The sequence below is a fragment of the Etheostoma spectabile genome, chromosome 5 (genome assembly GCF_008692095.1).
Source record: "Etheostoma spectabile isolate EspeVRDwgs_2016 chromosome 5, UIUC_Espe_1.0, whole genome shotgun sequence".
Classification (NCBI taxonomy): Eukaryota; Metazoa; Chordata; class Actinopteri; order Perciformes; family Percidae; genus Etheostoma; species Etheostoma spectabile.
In genome coordinates this window covers 11,667,524-11,685,917 of record NC_045737.1, presented here as the reverse complement: position 1 = coordinate 11,685,917, position 18,394 = coordinate 11,667,524, and the positions used below count along the sequence as shown (strand labels likewise).

Here is an 18,394-nt window from a genome sequence, read left to right as displayed (position 1 = left end):
CTGTTGCGTAAATGTTTATTACTCTGAACCAATGAAGGAATTAATGATATCTACATTGATTTTCCTTTTACAATGAAAGTTAAACCTGTTTAGGCTGTAAACAGTGTGGTCGGAATGAGGCTAGGGGGAGTAAAGGTCCAATTTGTAACCCCAGCCCACAATAAAGACTGGGAAAATAGAGAGATACTTAGTTTTTTCCCTGTAGCTCAACGTTAAAACTTGAAAGTAACCTTTGCCCTTTGCTCTTCACCTGTGCAGCTATTTAACGTTGTCTGACAGAAATGTTATTGTCTGCGGAGATCTTCACACAGGGATAATACATCGTGTTGCAACCAACAGGTGTTCAGAAAATCTGCTTAGGGCTCAGTGTATCAGCTGGATGAGACGACCAAAGCCTGCTAGATTACAAAGTAAATATAGCTATTGTGATGTGTGATTAAAAAATGTGGTTGTACTTCTTCACTCACTATGAGCACCAAATGTGTTCAAACTCAAACGTTTACATTTTCCATATATATATATATATATATATATATATAGGTGTTGCTTGTTGCTTGCTTGCACACATGTTTTTCTTTACATAAGTTGTTTCCTCAAACTCTGTCCCCAGGCGGTGAACTTCTGGCAAGTTCTGGTGATGAATGACGAGCACACAGAGCGTCGATACCTGCTGTACTTCATGATGGGTTGGGGACTTCCAGCACTTGTTATCATTGTCCTGGTCATTGTCCTGCTCGGCGGCTACGGATGGAGCATACACAGTGTATACGGACTGGTGCAAGGAGATGTGTGAGTATGGACATGGCAAAACACAGGCACACAAATACACACACACACACAAGTGGTCTTTAGAAATGCTTAAAGAGAGGTGGAATTGAGCCAACACTGACGTAATCTGTTTTTGTAAGAGGACTCGTGGGTGTATTTTTTTTACACCAGTCTGAGTCAGACATGGTGACTTCAGTTTCTTTTTCAGAGCTAGGTAAATTCCACTTCAGGCTAGAGTAGAGCAAACAGAAAACACCTGAGCCAGTGACATCATGTGAGGAGGTTGTTTGCCCAATCAAATGAATGAGTAAATGAGTCTCCCCACAGAGAAACCTGATTCTTCACCTTGCAGTATAGGTGGAGGCTTTCAGGGAGGGAGGGAGCAATCTTAAATAACACATTTCCCATTTGGCTTTGTTTTGTGTCTGTGTGTGGGCTATAAATAACTGGTGAGGACACTGCACAATGGTCCCTAGTCAGGTGTGTCTAAGTGTGCGTGTGTGTGTGTATAGTTATTGCCAGAGTAAACGTGCTTCGGGGGCCGTCTTGCGTGTGGGATAAAGCGTGTGTGTGACGGGCTTAATCAAATACCGATGAAGTGAACTCTTAAATCACATCTACAATTAGCCCGAGGTCTTAGGTGTGGCTGTTATCCTTGGGATTGAGGGTGTATGCGTGTTTCCTGTGGGTGGATGGGTGGGTGTTTGCAAGACAGTGAGCGTATACATGAGAGACTCAAGGATACAGAGGAGTATTCAGTTTCCCTGGAAGCGAACCTTCCTCACAGGGAATGAGGCAGCCTTTTATTTCCCCCGCTCCCCCCATCTCTCTCTCTCTGTTTCTCTCTCCTTTTGGATGTAAACATGTAGCCGTCTTGTTTTCTCAACACTGAAGTCGTCTCAGTTTCACCCTGATTGCTTACAAGCAGGTGTCAAGCTCAAACCTTGCGTCAGTGAGCATTTTTGTGTCATACATATTTGATTTCATATGTATCCTATCAACAGAAGGCAACTTTTCGCCCCGTTTTTTCATGATTGCCTGTTGTCACCCTTCTATCACCACTGTGGTGCTGGTACTTGCTACCGTCAGAGAATGCTTTTTGAGGGATATGAGTTGAATGCACCGTTGGCCAATCAAGAATTGAGTTGGCGCTTTTTTTTTTTGATGTTTAAAAAAAGATGATGTTTTTTCCAAAATTTGAAAAATAAAATCTCTATATTTTTTCTTTTGACGCTTTTTTTATTGTTTGTCTTGTCCTCTGAAAAAAAACATTTGTTTAGGGGTCAGTACAAATTTGTTTTCAATTTTCACAGTGAAAGAAAAACGTTGAACCCTGATACGTACACAGGGTACATTAAGGTGTACCTTCATCTATCTGGGTCTCACATTGTGTGGTTGAGAGCTCTTAATAGTGCTATGTTGGTTGATTTTCACTGTGGCACATACAGTAGATCATTTTGATTGACTGTTGATGAGCAGAAGTGATCACTGAAATTTCTTCACAGATGCATCACCCAATTAGCTTTTGCTAGTAAAGTAAATCTTATAACCATGATTTGGAGATGAAAAAGACAATGTAAATACTGTTGGATATTGTTATTTGAGTGTAACATGATAATCGGTGTTACTTGGATAGACTGATTCATGGTTAGTGTGGCTACTTTAAAGCCAGGCTATAAAGTTGCTTGAGTAAATTCCTGGGGAGGCGGACATTTAAACCTGACATCTACATGTATCTATTCCATGCAGGCTGTTTTATAATGAAAACGTACAACTTTAATGTCCTGTCATCACTCATACTACAGATGCATGTCTGTCTCCTTAAAGGAGAGTTCTGGTCAACACGTAGCTCTGTTGTTTTGAAATTTGGAGTGCTGTCAGTAGTGAGAAAAACGAAAACAATCGGTGCTACCTACACCGAGTTATCCTCCTGCTAGAGTTAGCACCCAACAGGCTTAAACAGGGCAAGTTATGACTATGTAGCAAAAGACTGTAACCAGACACCACAGTGGAGCCAGCAGAGCTTCAAAAGTTCAAGAGTTCAAGAGCTATCATGCATGCACATAGGTAACTAAGCAGTGGGCTCTTGAACTTTTGACCTGCTTCAGTCGGCCTCTCTGCCCTCCTGGCTCCACTGTGGTGTCAGGTTACAGCCTGTTTCTACAAGGACGTAACAACGGCAAATTGTTTTTTTTTGTGGAAAAAATACATTTTGGAATATTGGATTGTATGAGTTTGACAGTCGACTAGTGTGGACTTAAAATAAACAGAGGTATGGATTAACACAACATGTATGCCGTTCTGTCACATCTACTGCAGTCAGATTCGCTGTGTTCCCTCGGAAGGAATCACTGCACATGGGTAGGCACTTGAAATGACATTTTGAACATGTTTAGAGGTTAAAAACACGTTTAGAACTTGCCCTGTTGAAGCCTGTTGGGTGCTAATTCTAGCAGGAGGATAACACAGTGTAGGCAGCACCGATTGGTTTGGTTTTTCTTGCTACTGACAGCACTCCAAAATTCTAAACAACAGAGCTACGTGTGGAAATTGACCGGAATTCTCCTTTAAGATAGAATTGACTTATACCTTTAACTTCACATTAGGTCTCCCTTAAACAAGGCCCTGTGCTTAAGTGACCCATAACACTCCAACCATATGTGTAGAAAGAAAATCCCTGCAGTATTTCTATAAAGATCCCCCATAAAACGCATTACCCACTTTATTTCTTCTCTCCCAAACTATAAAATCAGTAAAATGTGCCCCTGGGTAATGTTTTTTTATTTCTTATGAGACTTTCATAGGATTTTTCACTACAGTAGAATCTCATCCTCTCACAAGGCCACAGCCGTACAAATATCCATATTCCAGTGTGTTTACACTCTCATGGCCTGGTTGTCTTGCTGGCACCGGTTAATGCAATGCTTTATTTGGCCTACCTCATGTTATGTTATGGCTAGCATAGCTCTAATTATATCTTTGCAACTACTCAGTTCTGCCGTGAGGTCCTATCTGTATTTCACGCTCCCACCAAACCAGGGGCCGAGCTTGTTTTGTGAAAAAGGTCAAAGTCACACGAGTGTTTTGGCAGTTACAGTTTTCATGAGGTTGTTGATTTTTACCAGAGAAAGATGTTTTGCTCTGTTTCTTTTTGTTGTTTTTTTTATAAAGAAAAAACACATCTTGATTGGACAGAAGCTGGGAAAGAACTCAATGAAGATTTCCCAGGAAAACAAGTCATACTGAGTCACAGCAGGAAAATTGCAGAAAGAGAAATAACTTGAGAATTTCACTTTTTTCAAGAAAAAAGCTTTTGACTGTTAGGGCCCTATTTTAACGATCTAAGCACACAGCGTGAAGCGCATGGCGCAGGTGCATTTAGGGCATGTCCAAATCCACTTTTGCTAGTTTGACAGTGGAAAAAAGTGTTCACGCGCCGGTTGCATGGTTCAAAGGGTTGTACTTAATGTCTTCATTAATTTATGGATGTGTTTTGGGCATAACATGCAATCAACCAATCAGAGTGTCAACTCCCATTATCTTTAAAAGCCAGGCGTGTTTGTACCTTGGCGCATTGCTATTATGGATTTGCACTGTACTATTATTATTGTTTATACTAATGCGCTTTTAAAATTCAATGAAATGCTGCACTCTTGACTTTAGACCAGGTTTTTGTTGGTTAATGGCGCGATCACTTCCCGCTGCCTCAAGATAGCAATACGACACGAATTCACCTAAACACACCTCCCTGTAAGACCAGCACGTCCATGTGACGCAGGTGCATTTGCTATTTAAACGACGTGGGCGCTTGATGGGAAATTAACAACTGCGTTGGTCTTAAAATACCAAAGACAATTGAGTCGGACTTTGTGCCGGGCTGTGCCGGGTGCAAGATAGGGCCCTTAGGCAGGATCAGCAGATGAACTCACATAACCACTCCATATCCATCTCCTATTCAAAGCAAGAGACACATGTTCCTTTATTCCTGAAAAATGTTCTGCCTTCTTTTAAATAGATAAAACACTTTGAAGCATCTTTGGCCTTAGATAGTATCCCACTGTGGCTGCAGGGTGACCTAGTTGCTCAGAAGATTTAAGAACATACGTGTTTTGCTGTTGAAGACAAAAGCTGTTGGGCAAGAGCGCCTTGAGTCTTAGGCAGGCTCAGAGGTCTCACAAGCCAGATCCTGTTTGTGAAACTTAAGAAACAAAGTCCTAACTTGGAGTAAATATAGAGCATTATAGTGATGTAATATTTTTCCGTTTTCTAGAGCTTACCTTTGAGCCGGACGCATAATTTCCTCTTCTTTCTCTGTACATTCTGCTTCTTTCTACGTGAAAAAAACACATCACTCTTATTTTTTTCCCGTCCCCTCTCTAGGTGCTTCATCCCAAACATCTATGCAGCTCTGTGCACGGCAGTGCTGGTGCCTCTCATCTGTCTGGTTGCAGTCATGGTCGTGTTCATACACGCCTATCAGGTTACTCAGCAGTGGAAGGCCTACGACGACATGTACCGCGGACGAACCAACAGCACAGGTACCAAATGCGTGCATGTGTGTTCAAACGGATAAGTGAATGCAGTTATACTGTACTTCAGCATAGATTTGAGATGTGCCTTCTACTACAGTATGTGAGGCATACATATGTATTCAGAGTTGCACCAAAAATAACAGGTAAATGCATAGATTTCTAGGTAACACAGACTCTATGCCTTTACTGTACGCGGACCAATAATGGTTGCTGTCTTGTGTAGTCGCCCCCCCAAAGGCCCATTCTGAGCCAGGAAAAACTCTAGTATTCACACAAAAAGATAAGAACTCCAAAAACAATTGCACTGTGTACTATTGTACACATTATCTCACTGTGTACAAACATTACAAAACAAGGACCCTGCTGCCAGGATCCTCTCAGGAACTACACTGCATCCACCCCTATTTTTGGGCTAAATATTTCAACCCCTATCTTTGCTCAGCTTACAAGCTCTGTCTCTGTCTGCTCTGTGTGTGTACCCGAGGGATTTATTGTACAGGAGAAAAAAAACAATACCTGCTTTTCTACATTAAAACTTTTATTCAGCCATTGCACTTAGGTAGACATGTATTTTAAACAGTCTGGTGGTGTTTTTGGTCATACAGAAAAGATTTCAAAATCTTTCTATCACTGTTTAAAGTTATTTAAAGCTCCAAAATGCACTCAATGCAGTGAGATGTGTGGAAACAACTTCAACCTTGTACTTGAAGTGAGATACCTGTTTGCAGAGAAATAACCATCACAGAGTAATGGTTAAGAAAGAGTCAGTAGCCCACATATGAAGATCCTAGCCAAACCACTTTAGTCCCTCAGTGGCTGGAATCAGTGTCCCTCAATGAGAGTCAGCCGGCTTTAGCTTGTTTTGCTCAGTCAAGGCCCTCAAATGACAAAGCAAAGCCTGGATTTGTGCTAGTCCTTTAGCTGGCACGCGGTTTGCCCGACACACTGTGTGTGGCCTCTGAAGTAGTGTACGAAACCAAAACAGTGCTTTGCTGAACTGCAGGTAGGTGTGCATTACTGACAAGAGAGCAATTCTTTCTTGTTTACTCACCAGTCTGGGGCTAAAGGTCAGAGGGTTTTTGAGTTGAGAGACAAGGAGACGCAGAATATGGTTCTGTACTGTGTTGCAATGCAAAAAGTAGAGAGGAAAACAAGGTTTCAGCAGCTTCTCAAACTTCTTATTAACCCTGAGAGAGAGAGAAAGAGAAAGCCAGGAAAGGTAAGCACAGCACACGCTATTCAAAGCAGCAGTCTAAAGTCCAAGCTGAAGATGAGTTTAACAAACACAGACGAAAGACTGGTCCTTGAGGTGTAAATATGTGAGTTTTGTGTTGAACAGTTCTGTGAAAACCTCTACATGATTGGCAATTCAAATGGAATCTAAAACCCAAAGTTGGATGGCAATGTTCTTTGTCAAAGTTCATGCAGTGATGGATCAGTGTTGATTGGACCTTTAGTTTTTATGTGGACGCACCGTACCACCACATATACACATGCACATGAAGGAGCATGAACACAACATGTACACAAATACTATGGACTGCATTTCGTCATAGTGTTTTTTTTTTCTTTATTGTAAATTATGGCCGAGTGCAGTGTACAATTCTTTGCACTATATCAGTATTGGCTTTGTTTCAACATGTCCAGAGTCCAATGGGGAATAAAACAAATGGGATGGAAAGACCTGTTATATTGTTTTGTTCTTAACACAGGCTACGCCTCTGCTTATTCCCTGAAAGCCACAGGCACTGCTACAACAACCCTGATCAGTTTCTGTCCTGAAATGTGTATTGGTCAGACAAAAGATCAAGACCTATCACAAAAAAACTTTTGATTCTCCTTGATATTTTAATCAAATATGGTTTGCTTCACCTTGACGTTCCCATCCAGCTAAGATATGTGCAGAACCTGTGGGACAGTTGAAGTCATTTGGAGATAAGCTAAGTGTGTGTGTGTGTGTGTGTGTGTGTGTGTGTGTGTGTGTGTGTGTGTGTGTGTGTGTGTGTGTGTGTGTGTGTGTGTGTGTGTGTGTGTGTGTGTGTGTGTGTGTGTGTGTGTGTGTGTGTGTGTGTGTGTGTGTGTGTGTGGCCGTGCACAGGGCTGTGCAAGATATAGCAGGACTTTTGACGTCAGTGAAATCAAGCAAGTGTGCCAGTGTGTGTTCTGCCCTAGGCCTGCCCGATAAGAGGAAAATCTGTATTGTGCGATAACATTGTTGATTATAGTGATGACGATATGACTTGAGATAAATAAACAAATATTGAAGCGTTTATATTAGACACAGCCAAGGTTCTATGATTTTATTGGCATGCATTATAATTAGCCATGTGAATTTAGAGGGGGGGAAAGGAGGAGGGGCTTATCTTTAGTCTCATCCAGCAGCTAGGTTTACAAGAATTAGCTAATTTAATTAATTTTTTTATGAGGTAAACTAAGATAAACCAACGAATACAGACAGTTTTGTTTTAGCTTGTCACAATTCAATATTAGCCGAGCTACCTCGCTGTGCTTGATGGCTGAGAGGCAGCGGTAGAAAAGATTAAATTATTGCTTTCTACATGTCTACATGTTTATGCTTGTTGAACCGGTGTATTAATAAAGTATTTGCTCACAAAGGTTTTATTGCACTTACAGTAACAAGCGTAGTTGTCTCCAACTCGAGCTGTCTTCACTTTCGCCTATGAGTCACTTTACTGTTAGTCTATATCCAAAATGGCCAAGTTCAGTTTTAAAGCCCTTCTGGATGGTTCTCTCCACAAAACTTAAGTTATTTTCATGTACTGTCTATGCGTACCTGTCTCAAATACTACTTGAGCCTTAAAAACATGAAAAATATCCCTTAAAGTATGTTTAAAAATAATCTATATCCACAACGTTCCACTCCAAGGAATGCTCTTGTCGATGGAAATTCAGCTGGATGTCACTCATTTAGGCCAGACGTCCGTTACCTTCCTTTGTGTTGAAATTCTAGCTGTCCGATCTGAGTTTCTTTTGCACGACTAAAACAACGTTTGAACGTGCACGTGTTCCACCAAAACAAGTTAATTTTGTGACGGCACCGTGGCTCTGTCCGGCGCGTACCGCCGCCCATAACGATTGTGATTGGTTTAAAGAAATGCCAATACACCAGACCAGGTTTTTTTCCCGTCCCGGAATATTGTGTGGAGACTACTTTACTTTCTCCACCACGGCCTCTCTGATCTGCTGTCAGCTGAATTTGTTCAGTGTGTGTATGTTTGTGTGTGTGTGTGTGTGTGTGTGTGTGTGTGTGTGTGTGTGTGTGTGTGTGTGTGTGTGTGTGTGTGTGTGTGTGTGTGTGTGTGTGTGTGTGTGTGTGTGTGTGTGTGTGTGTGTGTGTGTGGAGGAGCTCAGCCCCGACACAGAGCAGGGGAGAAGCTGCAGCTTGATGATAATTGCTAGTTTTATCCCTGGGCCCCATTTAATAACAGGTTTGGTACCCATCCCAAAATAAAATTGACTTCCCTTATTCATTGTATTTCAGTCTTTTGGGAAGTTTTCATCATGCTTATGTTTAATATTGCAATGGTGATGAAAATATGATCTATTGGTCTGCACTAGTCTTCATGTTGGTGCAAACCTGAAGACATGTTCCTGCACCTCAACAAAGATTATGCAATGCAAGGCTTGCCCGCCAAACAACAAACATAAATAAACTGGACTGACAACAACACTATTCAGAGCACATCAGTAAGACTATCAGCGCCCTCACTCAAGGTGTGTTTGCAAAATATGATTTTCTTTTAATACAGAAGTGAGTACACCTTCACTTTTATTGTTCAATTGTTGGCCAGGAATGTTGAAATAAATAAAAACGTGATGGAGGTCTGATTGCAGAGTGCTGTTTTATGTACTTTGTGTTTTTGAGGCTGGGTAGTTGCTTTATTCGGATGCCAAGCGTATTTTATTGTTTTGTCTTTGTTTTCAGGAATAATTTTTATAATTAGAATTAGTTTTTTGTTTTTAGGAATAAAATCCTTTTGTCCTAAGCAATAACTAGACCGCCTTTCACCAAACATGGTTTATTACAACAACAGAGCCTCAATCTGCTCCTGCATTCTAATGACAATAACTTTTGAAATAGAATTGAACGATAGAATTGATGTTGATAAACTAGTGTATTAATGTTGAGTTTTTGTGAGGCAGATGCAGTTTTATTAGAAGGTAGCATTTAGAGTGTCGTGTCAGTGGTTTCAGTTGTGTAAGTACTTTTTCAAAGAAACTTGACTTAAATTTGACCGGAAGACAACACAAGGGTTAAAGAGATAATATTCAATTGAATCCAATTCAATTTTATTTATAGTATCAATTCATAAAAAGTGTTATCTCAAGACACTTTACAGATTCACTGGTTCACAGTCTAGAACACACACTATAATATACAAGGACCCAACAATTCTAGTAATTCCCCCCTAATATATGTCCCTCTATGATGGCTATGGCAACCAGAGCACCCACTCATCACAGTCAGAGTTGAAGACCAGGACAAAAAAAAAAAAACCTCTCCTGGCAGGAGTAGGAATGGAAAATTCCCTGTTCTGGCCAATGTCAGTTGAGTTTGGGTTTACTGCTGTTTGCTTTCTAAACTACTGTCCTTCAGGCTCTGGCGGGAGGAAGCACCTGTACAATACAATCAATTTGATACTTTTACTCCACTACAGTTCAGAGGATAATGTTGTGCTTTTTTAAAGAAAACTACATTTATTTGACAGCTATAATTATTAGTTACTTTTCAGAATAGAATTTTACATTTTAAGCTTATGAAATACAATATTATTACAAAATATGTTACATTTCAATGTACTGTATGCAATTTGTTTAACATCCACCAAAGAAACATTTTCCCTCTGAACTTCCCTTGTAAATAATATAATAAAATAATAATTACTTTATTTCTTCTTTCCTACCTCATTAATCATTTCAGATTTATCGTTTGACCCTGTGAGGGAGTCACTGGACCATATAAAGTAGTTAAAACTCACTTTTACTTGTAATTTAGTATTCTTAAATGTTTGTATCATTACTTTTACTTAAAAGATCTGAGCACTTCTTGGGTGCCTGGGTTGCGCACCTGGTAGAGCGTGCACCCAATAGTCAGAGGCCCCGTCCTCACTGCAGAAGTCACATGTTCAATTCTGACATGCAGCGCTTTGCTGCATGTCATTCCCCCTCTAACGCCCCCTTTTTCAAGTCTAAGCTGTCCTCTCAAATAAAGGCCTAAAATGCCAAAAAATAGTCTTTAAAAAGATCTGAGCACTGTTGGGCTTATTTTTTTTGCCAAATGTTCTTGTGAATTCCTTGTATGTGTTTATACCATGAAAGTACACAAAAATATACCTTTGCAACCTTAGTACTCTTAGTAATGTCACTCCTGCCAGTATATCGTCTGCAGTTAAACAATGTAAAAAAAAAACACAGTACCTAAATGCTCTTAGTTCACACACATATAACTTTGTATGTGGGGTATCTGTACATGTTCAACCCACGTTTGTTACAGCTCTTTGTTATTACAGCTGCTGACCTCTCCGTCACGGTGATGTCTTGAGTTTCTGCCCCGGCTGTTTTGTTGAACCCAAGTTCTCCTCTCAGTTTGTCTTCTCACTCCAGGAACCAGCTGTGTTCAAATGTAAACGTGGGCCTGTTCTCCTGTGGAGAAAAGTAGCTCCCCGATGTCCAGAGGAAATCACTTTAAATAGCGTTGAGTAGAAAGTTCACTACTGGGGGATAGGGGCGTTGAAACAGACCACAGTTGATTATTGCCTACTGTTGATTTCCCGCTTGCTGCTTTATTTTGTTTCTGCCTTTTGTCGGCTGTGTTCGGACTCTCTTACAGTCAGGAAGTGTCTTTCTTAAGAGCAGATGCAATTAAAAGCGGAGTTCATATATATCTGACTGCTTGATTTTGTCGAAGAAAACCATGTGTAGCAATATCTAATGATATTGAGGAGGTGATACATCCTAATGCATTGTGATATCAAATTGTTAACAGGATCATTGTAATGGACTTGAATCGTAGAAGATTCACAGCCATATTGGGGGGTTAAACTGTGTTACTTCTAAGCTCCGCCAAACACAAAGATCCACATGGCCATCAGGTAGCAGCTCTCTGGCAGAGAGCTGGGACTCTCCTGCGTGTATGCATTCATGCATGTTCACACACACATACAAGTATATGCACACATGCAGTAACACGCATTTGAAAACTTGTGCCTGCTCTGCTCCTTTCCGCTTCTTCTTAGCAGTATCGGGCCAAACAGTTAGTCAGCGTTTGGCTCTGGGAACCTGTTCTTACTGTGGGAGCTCTGCCCTGTCCACAGACTGGTATGTGCTTACATCGTTGGAAAACTCCAACCAGGGAGAAAGCAGATAGAGACAGATGTGCAAAATTAGAAAAACAGAGAGATAAAAAAAAAGAAAGTCAGTGTTGCTCTGACTAGAAACAGTACAAAGTTTAAGAGGCCTGAGAAAAAAACGAAAGCAACTGATGAACGGGCTTCTGAAGCAGATGTATCAACTGAGGAAACATGCACCGAAATAAAACGTCGGGGGGGCTTGTAGAGCGCAAAGTAGTCTTGCTTTTACGCCTCCAAAGGTCTGGCTACTCCACATAGCATTTAAGGATGGGAGGAAAACATGCTCTGGTTTAATGGCATTTCTTTAAAACAATCAGAATTGTCATGGGCGGCGCTAAACTTTGCACAGAGACGCTGCAAAATAGCTTTGAAAGACAAAACTCAGATTGGACAGATAGTCTAACTAGCTGTCTCAATTAACCCTGCACAGATCTGAGGACGGTTGACCATATTCCTCATTAATTCACCGATTTGAAAATAGCGTCACAAAGAAAGCGGAAGGAAACGGAAAAGACATGCATGCGGCGGAATTTCTGGCGCCACCCGAGCAATCCCGGAAGTGGAATGTCAAGGATGTCGACTAAGCACAAAGAGACTAGGGGCCCTATCTTGCACCCGGCGCAGGACGGCACAAAGTCTTACGAAAGTGTCTTTGCTATCTTAAGACTGACTCAGTTACTTTCCCGTCCTGCGCCCACGTCGTTTAAATAGCAAATGCACCTGCAGCCATCTTTGCACCCATGGGCGTGCTGGTCTTACAGGTAGGCTGGTTCTGGTGAATTCTTGGCGTATTGCTATCTTGAGGTAGCGGGAAGTGATCACGCCATTGACCAACATAAACCTGGTCTAAAGTCAATGCAGCATTTCATTGTTATTTTAACAGCGCATTAGTAAAATGTGCCTAGGCTCATGCACAACGTGTGCACACTAAGCTTGTTACACACACACAGGGAAGTGCAGCAGCACACACACATGCAAAAGATTAACAATAAAAATATGACGATGCAAATCCGCCATCATAACAGCAATGCGCAAAGGTACAAATGCACCTGGCTTTTAAAGGGAATGGGAGATGACACTCTGATTGGTTCATTGCTTATTACTCTAAAAACACACTTATGACTTAATGAAGACACTAAGTACAACCTTTTAGAACAATGCGACCGGCACATGGACCCTTTTTTCCACCGTCTAACTAGCAATAGTGGATTTGGACACGTCCTAAACGCAGCTGCACAATGCACTTCACGCCATGCGCTTAGATCGTTAAAATAGGGCCCTAAATGATGCTGAAGCAATGGGAAAACAATGACCAGAGTTTTGGCAGAATGAATCAAGACTGGCAGGATATAAGTCTCAAACGGAAAGGGAGAGGCATAAAAAGGAAAAAGAAATTGAGGAGGAAATGTGGCTAAAAAAAAGTACAACAGAGTTCAGCCAGAGGAAAGCTGCAGTGAGATAAGGAGCAGCACTCAGAGCAGAGGGGAACTGACAGAGTGGTGGAACTGGCACCGAAGTGTGAGGGCTTTCTGTGCAAACCTTGGGCCAGTGCCCTGTGTTTCCATCCTACTTGTGAACTGAACTGGACAGTATGTCCTATGTAACCCCAACCAGCAGACTACAGTGACTCAGGAGTCTCATGTTCCCTTTGGATTTGAGAAATTTATGTCTGTTTAAGGTACAATTGATTTTGAAGATGTCGCCTTGAAATACATTTATGTTTATGTAATATATATTAGAGTAATCTTATTGTAAACTTTTAATAATGTGCTCCGTATGGCCATGGCCATACAGAAAACCCCACCAAAGCTGGAAGTTGAATGAATGTTTACATCACACTTTCAGACCCACAGGATGATCTTGGTGTCAGACAAAGTCTCTTTCTAAGTATTTCACAGAATATCTTGAGTAAATCACTCAATTTGTTATTGCAACAACAGAAATGCAGTATGGTTGTAGTCATTTGATTGACATCTTTGGTCTAAAATCACCCTTGAGCTAGTCTATATCCTTGACGTTCCAGTTCCTGGATTGCTCTGGTGCAATTCTGCCAGATGCATGTATTTTCGCTGATGTCTTTCCTTTCACGTTCTTTGTGTTGGAATTTTTTTGGACATTTTGGTTAACTGCTCCTCAGATCACTGCAGGGTAAATCCAAACAGCTAGCTAGACTTTCTGCCAATCTGAGTTTTATCTCCCACAACTATTTTATAGCAGCTCCTTGTGGAACTTAGCGCCGGCCATGAGGATTCTGATTGGTTAAAGAAATGCCAATAAACCAGAGCACTTTTTTCTCCCATTTCGGAATGCTATGTGGACTACCCAGACCCTCCGCCCCGCAGCATGTGGATGGTCTGGCAAAGCGAGACTACCCTGGAGCTAACAACAGGCTAATGATGTAGGTCAAGGTTTAAGGTTTTTTTTAGTTCTCAGTTCTCAAACCCTGTTTTCTATCCTTCTTTTCTATTCAGTGTGGTTACTACTTATTGTTAGGGCATGTTGTTGTTGGCACACATGCTCACAAGCCTGTTTCCGTACGTCTTCACATCAACACATTAATTTGCACCAAATTAAGTCTAGCACACATAATTTGGTGCAATGCATTATACCTTCTATCTCTCAGCACAACGCTTACGCACAGTGTCAAAATCCGGTTGGGATTTGCCACTGGTGTTGAAAGCTTTATCGGGACCACCATTCAAACCTTTGTTGGAAGTGGGTGCAAAGATGCTCTCACTTAAGATAGCACTGCTTGTAGAGTGTGTAAGTTGCAGGCCAAGCTGGTTGGTGACTGACACGCCTTATCAGCAATTCCATCCTGTATGCAGTACGGCCCGGGGGACTCTAAAGTCTTGTTACACCCAAACCCGGCATACGTCCCTAAGGTTATGGATTCATCCTATTTGTGCCTTCCCTTAGAGTTTAGTGCTTTCTGTCCACCACCATTTCCATCGGAGGAACAGAGGTGGCTACATATGTAACGGCCCACGAGCTGTGGGTTATATAAGGGACCGCCCCTTGTGCGCCTTGCGTCAGACATGGCCAGCCAATCATGGCTGGCATAGTGAGAAAATGCTTCTGGGGGATACACGCTGAGGCGTAACCCATATGTGAGATACCAAACGAATGCTTGAAAGAGAACTGTATATTTCTAAATGAACGTTGTCCGTAAGAGTTTTCCAGAAAATGAGAAAAGAGGCTCCACTTCATGTACTTTATTAGGGATAGACTGATTATTGTCCCTGGCTGAATATTGTTTTTGGAAGTTTGCAAATTAACTGCCTTAGCGTTTTTATGCTATCAGAGAAGTGGGTGTTACAGTTGTAACCTTAAATTTTAGTCAACAGCTGCTTCCATCATGTTCTTCTAGATTATTTCCTCCTGAAAAAACATGCTGGATAGTAAAGAGCTGTTTAATTTATCAGGCCTCTCTCTCTGTTGTGATGACTCAGCTTGACAGTTGACTCAGGCTGCTCCTGATTGGCAGTGTTTTTGTTTGTCCTCTAATTAGCCGTTCCAATATTAGGTAAGGGAATTATTTTCCAAGCTGAGAGGAACATCATGACCTGATATGGATGAGGTCTAAGGATACGTCAGTGGCCTTTTATTGAAGTCTCCTGTGTGAGACTCCCACATCATGAATAGTGCAAGGGGCAATGGTTAAAAGGATTATAAATGTAACTGCCCTTACCTTTTATAAATAAAGTCTGAGGCACAAAATTCAGCTCTACTTGTGCAGCATGACAAACTGTATGCTTGTATGGCAGTGCTGTATTAGCCCTGACACAAAGTGGGTTACCAGTTGCTTCGTGAGAGCTCAGTTTAGAAACCCATGCAGAAAGACCTCTGTGGTCTCGTATTATCTTACAAACACTTGCTCAAACATTTAAAAGCTACAGATTAGCAAATGAAATTGAAACAAAAACAAAATGTTAAACTTCAATATTCCGCACATTGAAAGCTGTGTTGTAATTGTGATTGAACATTAGGCTCCAAATCACATTCAGTCTCCTTTTAAACTGCTGTGTGGACATTTTTAGCATTCAGTTTACTTACTTACTACTGTTTGTCCAAAAGCCTGTTGTGGCTTGGGATGAATACACAGCCGGTGTGTGTGTGTGTGTGTGTGTGTGTGTGTGTGTGTGTGTGTGTGGTGTGTGTGTGTTTGGGTGTGTGTGGTGTGTGGGGTGTGTGTGTGTTGTAAACGATGTGAGGAAAATCTGTGTGCAACTGAGGTCTTCTCAGCCATCCTTATTTTTCTGCTCTCTAGCTATGTACACCAAAACTATAAGAAGCGGTTCAGTAAACAGCACCAACACACACCAACCCTCCTTTTTTACTGCCCCATTTCAGAAACACTGCAACAAATAACCATTAAACTGTGCTGTATATCACCCAGAAACTACATCATGCATTCACATCTGGATTCAAGCACGCAGTGTGAATCCTTTATATCATGTTAAATGTTAGTCATAACACAAATAACCTTCAGTTATGTGCAGTATTCAGTTGTTGATAGACTAACTTGTACAGCTTTTTAATCCTCTGCTGTTACCTTGTGCTCCAGAGGTGCCGCTGGTCCTCTACCTGTTCCTGCTAATCTCCCTGGTGTGGTTGTGGGCAGGACTCCATATGGCCTACAGGTCCCTGTGGATGCTCATCCTCTACGTCATCTTTAACTGCTTGCTGGTAAGTTAATTGACTTGTTTGTTTGTTCCTTACAGTAATTTTATATGTACATTTAATCAACAGCAGCACCCAGTATGCCCAATGTATGAGAACACCCAGTCATGGGACATGACATGTCAGATATGTTAATATGGACGGAGATCATTTCTGATACGGAGTCCAACCGTTTGTGTGGATGGAGATTGTTTTTGTTTAAAAACGCTGGTTAACCACGAAAACGTAGTAGTGTGGATGTAACCTTGGGCTACTAGGTGTGTGTGTGTGTGTGTGTGTGTGTCTGTGTGTGTCTGTGTGTGTCTGTGTGTGTCTGTGTGTGTCTGTGTGTGTGTGTTATGATGTTTTGTTGACTTAGAAAGTGAGAGATGAAGGCTACTTCATCCCACTTTGAAGCCCTTCTTTGATGTGTTGGCAAAGGAAAAAGAGCCTCGGGAGTAGAGAGAGAGCAAGGCGGGTTATCACTGTCACATCTTTTTGAAGCCACTCTCTCTCTCTCCGCTTTCCATTTGTGCTTTTGTCTGTTTGTTCTCTCTGTTAGCCTCTCTCTTAATTTGCTTCTCAGTGTCTTTATTTCCACTGCAAGTATCAGAAAAGTTTTTAAAAAATGTCACTGAATCTCTTGATAACTCCATATCTCGTCACAGCTGACATTTACTGTACACTGCTATCTACTGTAACATCAAAGAGTTAAATAGCAGGCAGTTATCAATAAATATAGGTTGAACTCAACCAATCCCTCTGGTTCCTATCACTGAAACATTTCTCCATGGCCAACTCTGTAATACAATATATAGACAACTTTCTTTTGATACACAGATGACTCAAAAAAGCACTTTTGCACCTCTTTGGGGTAGATGCATCGGAAAGGTAAAGGTTACCAGTCATACTGTCCATTACGCATGCAAATACTTTATTTCACAATGTTTCGGTCAGATAGACTGAGGAAAGTCTGTGTGACCGAAACGTTGTGCATCATGATAACTATCTGGATTATTTTTTAGTTTATTCTTTTTTATAACGTTGTATCATTACTGTTTGACTGCACATGGCTGATTAAAGAAGAAAAAACGTTTCTGTGTTGAGTGGGATAATTTCACAAAGTTGTAAAGCCGGCTGTCTTTCTCTTACCTGAAAGTATCATTTTATAGTCATACAGTGCTATGTATTTTCTCAATTAGTAGATTAGTTTTTTGGTCTATAAAATGTCAGAAAGTAGTGAAAAATGGTGATCACTTTTTTTCCAAAAGCCCAAGATGACGTACTCAAATGTCTTGTTTTGTCCCCAACTCAAAGATTTTCAGTTTACTGTCACAGAGGAGAGAAGAAACTAGGAAATGTTCACATTTCAGAAGCTGGAATCAAAGATGTTTACTTTATTTCATAAAAAATTACTCAGGCCAGTGAATAACATTTTTTTTCATTTTGTGTTTATTTTGTACGGACGCATGCTACCACATAGACATATGAACAACAAATCTCCAAAGTAGAGCATCACAGCGGTTACAGCTAATGCTAATGTCCATTGCCTGTTGAGGGAAAGAATTATCAAAATAGTTGCCAATTAATAAAGTAGTTGACAACTAATCGATTAATCCATACATCTTTGCAACTCTAAATTCTAGCACTAATTAATTAGTTAATTAATTGAAGGCAGAGTAATGTGTAGATATGTGGAAAAAAATGTCTTCTTTGCACAGACATCCAGGAAGCTCTCTGGACCTCACTCTCTCTGGCACCATAGGCTCTTTTCCTTCATGTCTAGTCTATAAATGTTGCGGTCTCTTCTGTCTTCCTCTGAGAGACACCATCTGCCTGTAAAGTGTGCCATAACAGGTCTGTGGTAACCAGTGGTGATATGTGGCATCCACATGCCAAAGACAACAGTGTTGCACCAAAGTAAACTCCTACTGTTGGTGAAGTGACTAATGAAGAGAAGTGATGTCAACGGCAACAGTCGATGTCGCACTTCGCACTTGTTTATGAGCTCCAATAGAGTTTGTCCCTCTCTGTGACATCATGTGGCCAGTTTCTTCAGCG

The 18,394-nt window shown here is 41.1% G+C and overlaps 1 protein-coding gene across 1 annotated transcript in view; it reads left to right on the top strand.

Moving 5' to 3' along the window:
- Positions 1–18,394, top strand: part of adgrv1 (adhesion G protein-coupled receptor V1) — a 150,895-nt gene that overhangs the window by 116,709 nt on the left and 15,792 nt on the right. The window contains 3 exon segments of the mRNA XM_032516956.1: positions 611–789; positions 5,149–5,306; positions 16,239–16,360. Coding sequence (XP_032372847.1) covers positions 611–789; positions 5,149–5,306; positions 16,239–16,360 — 459 coding nt within the window.